The 7,023-nt window shown below is 41.2% G+C and overlaps 1 protein-coding gene across 11 annotated transcripts in view; it reads left to right on the forward strand.

The window, feature by feature from the left end:
• LOC126494358 (zinc finger protein 14-like) overlaps nucleotides 1-4,201 on the forward strand; it is a 239,788-nt gene extending 235,587 nt beyond the window's left edge. For 5 of the 11 annotated variants that reach the window (XM_050131659.1, XM_050131662.1, XM_050131655.1 and 2 more), the window contains exons 3-5: nucleotides 999-1,125; nucleotides 1,294-1,354; nucleotides 2,251-4,201. In XM_050131659.1, the coding sequence (XP_049987616.1) occupies nucleotides 999-1,125; nucleotides 1,294-1,354; nucleotides 2,251-3,292 (1,230 nt within the window). In that variant the 3' untranslated portion in view covers nucleotides 3,293-4,201. The remainder of the gene's footprint in view (nucleotides 1-998; nucleotides 1,126-1,293; nucleotides 1,355-2,250) is intronic. The other 6 variants (XM_050131661.1, XM_050131663.1, XM_050131660.1 and 3 more) reach the window with 2 other exon arrangements.
• Nucleotides 4,202-7,023: the final 2,822 nt, after the last annotated feature.

The following is a 7,023-nucleotide window of genomic DNA, read 5'->3' on the forward strand; positions in this document are numbered from 1 at the left end:
TTATTGGCTAGCTCTTACATATTGTTCTAACCCATTTCTAATATTCTGTGTAGCCCACGAGCTGGCTTACCAGGGAGGATCTTAACCTGCGTCTGTCTGGAGCGGGAGAATCATGGCGACTCCTTCATTAAGCTTCTTTCTCCCAGAATTCTCTTCTGTTTTCTCCACCCACCTAAGGGTGGGCCTATCAAGGGGCCTAGGCAGTTTCTTTATTAATAAGAAATCACTCCCACATCATATTCATTCTTGGGCTCTTGGGAACCTCAGATCAGCATTCATGGTTAAATTTGTGTGGCAACCAGGTGTATTAAGGAAAAGAAGTCCTTTGCTGGAACTTTGAAAAAGAAGTGAAGGATTAAGACTGAGTATGACTAGTAAAAGAGAAGTTGGAATAGTTTGAGCAGTGGGTAGACTCCAACCCACCAGGAGCAGGCATGATTTCTATATAGAAGCTTAACGTTGGAGGGCCTAGGCAGAGAAGCTGTCCTCATACAGCCGATAGTCACTTTTGGGAGACTGTGTCTGATCTAGAGTTTAGAAGTTGTTAGTAAACTGTCAGAAGGAAAATAGGAGTGTTCAGAATTTCCGTGCTGTATATCTCATTCATGCCGAGTCATTTATCCTTATTTATGTTCATGTGTGGTCTTAGAATATTGTTTCCTTAGGCCAGAAGAAGCTAAACTCTGAGCCTGAATCCCAAGGACAAACAGCCTCCTGAGCCCTAATTTAATGTTGCTGTATCAGATGATAGGGTGTTCCTGGGACAAGAAGTAGAGATAAACTGGAGAAAGGGAAGGGGTGGGGAGCAGCTCATCTCTTGAGTGCAGGAATGAGGAGAGTGATCTGTCTGCCGTCCCTGAACATCATTCAGTGTTTTGCTAGAACTCGTGCGTCATGGAATGAGTGTGTGAAGACCACACAGTTATGCTGTCCTACTGTCGGATGTGGACAGATGTCGTTCTCACCGCTCTTTTATATACAAATATGGGATGTTTTAGGACCTGGTGAGCTTTGAGGATCTGGCTGTGCACTTCACCCAGGAAGAGTGGGATTTGCTGGATCCTTCCCAGAAGAGTCTCTATGGAGATGTGATGCTGGAGACCTGCAGGAACTTCACTGCCATCGGTGAGGATAACATCTTACCTTCACTCTGTAAACTAGAGAGCAAGTGTTTCTGGTTATTGATGGTCACTGTGATTCGGATGTGGAGAGGGAAGAATGTGGTGAAGAATTAGGTGTAGTGACAATGTACATCCTAGTAATTCATCACACATTACTGTGCCAATATTTTAGGATACGAATGGGAAGACCAGAAAATTGAAGAACATAATGAAGATCCTGAAATAAATCTAAGGTAATCTGCATGCACAAGTGCAAGCAAATGTTCCTGGAAGAAATTTTGTGTGCTGTAAAGATTTTGTTTGTAAGAATTATTTTTTGTATTTATTTATTTGTGTTTTAGTTTTTGATATAGGGTTTTTCTGTATAGCCCTGGCTGTGCTGGAGCTTACTTTGTAGCCTGTGCTGGCCTTGAACTCACAGAGATCCAGCTGCTTCTCCCTCCTGAGTAATTAAAGGCATGTACCACCACTGCCTGGCAAGATTTATTTATTTTTATTTTATGTATAAGGGTGTTTTGTTTGTGTTTGTGTCTGTGTACTACATGCATGCTGTGCCCTCAGAAGCCAGAAGAGGGCCTCCGATCCTTTGGAATTGGATTGTTACCCCCCCATGTTGGTGCTGGGAACTGAATCAGGGTTCTCTAGAAGAACACCCAGTTCTCTTAACCACTGAGCCTTTTCTTCTGCTGCTGTGCCATGAAAATTTAACAAGTTAACAAAATAAATAAGCCTGACTTTAAATTAATTTGTCAGTAGAAAATTTTCACCCAAAATATTTTTTTGTGTAGTCTTTCATCTAGAACCAGTTCTGGGACCCTGCGTTAACGAATGCTAACATTTTGATCCTAGGCCTGTGGGAACTGTATTGTAGTTCATTTATTTTTAGACCCTTCATGTGAAGGCACATTTTGATTGTAGCAGGTTGTCCAGGCAAGACGATTTATTAAGCAAGCAGTGATAAATCAACTGTGACTAATGTGCTTGCCATTTTGCACACTAGTTACATTTACAGGTACTCTGTGATACTGAAGAAAGTGGTCAGGGTGGGACAACCTTATCCATATACTAGTCTCAATATGAGCAGCAATGTGGGTGGAGAAATTTTCACATGTCATTTATCTTTTAATAGGCATGTCATATCTCACTCTGAATATACACAGTATGAACATGAAGACTGTGAACAGAAGCCACAGGACTCCAATTTTCTTACAAGTATTGAAGGATACATGGAAACTCAGACTTCGAGTGGGCCTTCTGAGTGTGAGGTGTGTTTAAAATCCTATGGACTGTATCACCTAACTTATAATGGACATCACAACTATGACTACAAGGAGTGTGAAGGAAGTCAGACTGTTCGGAAATGTTATGAATGTAACCAGTGTGGTAAAACCTTGAGTTCTTTCAATTCTCTTCAAAGACATCAGAAAATTCATATTGAAGAAAGACCATATAAGTGTCAGCAGTGTAGTAAGGCCTTTAGATGTCTCAATGCCCTTCAGTCACATGAAAGAATTCACACTGGAGAAAAACCTTACGAATGTAAACACTGTGGTACAGCCTTTAGCAGACTTACTCACCTGCGATTACATGAAAAAGTTCATACTGGAGAAAAACACTATGAATGTAAACAGTGTGATATAGTTTTCAAGTCTCAGAGTTCCTATCATAGACATAAAATAATGCATGGAGAAACATTTTATAATTGTAAAGAGTGTGGTAAATCCTTCATTTACCCCTCTTTACTTCAAATGCATGAAAGAACGCACACAGGTGAAAAGCCCTTTGAGTGTAAGCTGTGTGGGAAAGCTTTTAGATATCATTCTTCCATACGGTTACATGAAAGAACTCATACAGGAGAGAAACCTTATGAATGTAAACATTGTGGTAAAGCATTTACACGTCAGAGTTACCTTCAGTTTCATGAAAGAAGCCACACTGGAGAGAAGCCCTATGAATGTAAAGAATGTGGTAAAGCTTTTAGGCATCACTCTTACCTCCGATTACATGAAAGAAGACATACTGGAGAGAAACCGTACGAGTGCGTGCAGTGTGGCAGATCCTTCAGCCGGCAGAGTTCCTTTAAGAGGCATCAGTCCGTCCATGCTGTGGAAAACCCCTATAAATGTCAACAATACCTACTTCCTTTATCCCTGTTTCCTTCAAATGAATGAGAGAACTAAAACTAGCACTAAACCTTCTGCATGTGAACAGTGTGATAAAATGCTTATCCTAATTCACATAAAAGACATGTAAGAACTCAAAATAGTGATGAGCTCTTAAAAAATGTAGTATAGCCTTTGGGATCACAGGACTATAGTGCCCATGATAGTGTACCCTGCGGGGTCACAGGGACTCTAGAGCTCACCATAGTGTAGCCTTCAGGGTTACAGAGGCTATAGAGCCCACCATAGTGTATGCTACAGGGTCACAGGGACTATAGAGCCCACCATAGTGTATGCTACAGGGTCACAGGGACTATAGAGCCCACCATAGTGTATGCTACAGGGTCACAGGGACTATAGAGTCCACCATAGTGTACCCTAAGGGGTCACAGGGACCCTAGAGCTCACCATAGTGTAGCCTTCAGGGTTACAGAGGCTATAGAGCCCACCATAGTGTACCCTACAGGGTCACAGGGACTATAGGCCCCACCATAGTGTACCCTACAGGCACCACCACCTGGAAGCAGTTACCAAAGATGACAGCTTCAGCCTCCCATAACAGTTTGATACTCTCCAGATGATGTGTCTCAGGGAGGAGTAGTGCAGGAAGAAGGCCACAAAGGAATGACTGTGAAGCACAGTGACTCAGCTAGCTCCAGAGCCTAACAACCACGAAATGCCAGCACTTGGACTTTGGGGACCATCTTGAAGTTACAGAAACTCTTCCAGAAAACATAGGAAATCATTCCCTATAATTACTAGAAGGTAGGTCTGCCCTTTTAATAAACTCTGCATTTTTAATGAAAACCTATGGATTCAGAGTTCTTAAGCAGCCTGCTTGAGTCCACTCCTGTCCTGTGGATGTATTCTGTCCTGTCATTCTCAAGTTCAATAAATCTCTACAGACTCTCAATGTTACTTCTGTGTGTCTTTCTCACTTCTTCTGAAATAACCTGTGTACCACATCCTGGACACCTCCCCACCCCCTGGCAGAACAGAAGTGTGTTTGTAGTTAATTTGAGGGCTTTTAAACATATTCATCATTTACTGTTTGAGAATTTCGTACATGCATACAATGTGTTTTGATTAAATCCTGTCTCCACTCTTATCATCTCTAATATCTCCCATGTGCCCCTCCCCCTTTTCTGTTTTAACCCTGGCCTAGGACTCATGGTGTAGGAAGTTTGACTTTGGATTTAACAGAGATCCACTTGCTCTTGCCTCCCTAGTATTGAGATTAGAGGTTATGTGCCACCAGTTATCATTATTATTTTTTCCCACTGAGTCCAAATAATGCTGTGTTTGTGAAGACGGGCACTAAAAAGAAATCCCACACTAGCTCAGAACTGAGTATAATAGAGGGTTATTTATTTAGGGGTAGACTCACAGATCACAGTCCTTTGCTCGAACAGGGGACAGGAACTGAATCCTGCAGCTGGAAGAGAGCTAACATACACTCAGCATTTATAGTATGAGAGGCCACGCCCAAGGGGTGGGGAACCTACAGGCTCCTGGCGGTAGGATTTCCTACAGCATGTTTGTGGTTGTTTCTTCCTGGACCGTGTTACCCAACCCAAAGTAAGAAATACATCCTTATTCCTATACTTTGCTACCAGTACTGGCGTTTCTACTCTTCCCAGAAGGAGTTAATTCCATGTGGTCTAAAGAAATTGCAAAAAAATTTCCTAAAGAAAATGCCAGGTAAGACAATGCTGATACAGACTTAAGCCTCACCAACACCCCAGAGGTAAGGTACACATTGTGATTCATGTAGTCTTGAAGGCTTGGGTTTTCTGATTCATACAAAGAGATGTATTTTGAACGTGTATGGATATGAATATTCGTGTGTTATAATGTTGGGAAAAACCATAAACTAGATCAGAAAGTTAATGTGGAATCCTGGGCTCAGTGCTGCAGATTATATACTCAGAAGGTCTAGGCGAATGGGCTGGAGAGGGTTAAAATGGTCAGTCAGAACATTTAGCAATTATCTAAAATTGATTGACTCACTGCCTACTTCTTATGTGAGCTATGGTCAAAGGGGGGAAAGCTTTCATGCTCCTTCTTGCCAAGACCTCTCTGTGCTGGGACCATACCTGATTTACAGTTTGTCAGTGAACTCAATTCTTACATGAGTCCCTCTTTATTTGCAAGTTCACAATAAATAAAGAGTAGTTGGAGGACACTCATCTATTTTCCTTCTCACTGACCACTTAAGACACAGCCTTGCAGCAGTTGCAAGACTTTCTTTCCAGCACTGAGCAACACAATCAGGACTAGGTGTTCAAAACAATTCTAAACTACATAGTGTAAGAAACGTAGGTCTCTATAAACTGAAGGTCAGCATGGTCTACAAAGCTAGTTTAGGACAGCCAAAGATACACAAAGAAACCCTGTCTTGAACAACAAAAATGTATTAATTTAGTTGTCTGTGATGTGCCAAACTATAATTCAGGTACACCGGAGATAAGGTGGCAAAATAGCTCAGATTTTCTACAAGATCCTAGTCTATACACTGAATTCCAAAACAGCCAGAGATTCATAATGAGGCTATTACTTAAGATTAAAAAAATAGAAAATAAAAAAGAACAAATTATTAATAAAAGTAATAAACATGCTATTTTAGAGTGAGACTAATTTGGAACGGTGATGAAGATATAAGGTGATTAATTTATCCTTGAGGTCCTAGCAGGTTTAGGTAGAAGACAAGGGATATACAAAACTAAGTTAATATAACTGAGTCATATAATGAAAGCATTCCCATCTCTGAAACCCTCGTGTCTCTCCTGTAAGGTGGTCAGATAAGGAGTAAATGTTTCATCAGTAGGCAAGGGCTCATCTGAATGAGTAAGTCTTTTTCCACAGTGAAATTTCCAGGGAAACTCAAATTTCATAGTGTCTATTAGTTCAGTAGTTGTTAGCCAAAGGGAGAAATTTAGATGTATCTTAGAATATTCTTATTCTTGCCAGGCAGACAAGTATTGGGGATTGATGGGATGGAGACTAAAAAGCTTTACGTTCCTGTGGAGACTGCAAAATGGGGGCTGTAGGATGCTGTCACTGACAGTTACATAAGGCACCAGAAAAGTAAATAGTGGAATCACCATAGAAGAGTGGATACAGAGCACAGATGGTGCCAACCTACTTAAGTGCACCCTATGCACTGCTCTTTGGCATTTGATCCTTGGGCTTTTGCAAAGAAAATGTGGATCATTCACATAGTTAGATTACTTCTCAGTGGTAAAAATCAAAGATATGTTAAATTCTGCATGCAAATGGAAGGAACTAGAAAACACCATCCTGAGTGAGGTAGCTCAGACCCAAAAAGATAAATATGTTATTATGTACTCACTCATAAGTGGATATTAGCTATAAACAAAGGATATTGACCCTATAGTTCATGATCCTAGAAGCTAAGTAACAAAGTGAACCCTAAGAAAAACATAGATCCACTTGGAAATTCAAAATATACAAGATCAGCTGAAAGAAAATGGGAACACAGGGATGGGGGGGGAAGAAAAGTAGGAAAAGAGAAGGGGGAAAGGGGAGGGGTGAGGAGAACTTGAGGAAATGGGATCATTGAGATGGAGGAAGGTCAGAGATGAGAGCAAGGAAAGAGATATCTTGAGGGAGCCATTGTGGGGTTACCAAGAAACCTGACCCTAGTAAATTCCTAGGAATCCACAGGGATGACCCCAGATAAGAACCTAAGCAATAGAGGAGAGGGGACCTTAGCTGGC

This window comes from Alexandromys fortis, unplaced genomic scaffold (assembly GCF_014885135.2).
Source record: "Alexandromys fortis isolate MF-2015 unplaced genomic scaffold, M_Fortis_MF-2015_v1.1 scaffold_376, whole genome shotgun sequence".
Classification (NCBI taxonomy): domain Eukaryota; kingdom Metazoa; phylum Chordata; class Mammalia; order Rodentia; family Cricetidae; genus Alexandromys; species Alexandromys fortis.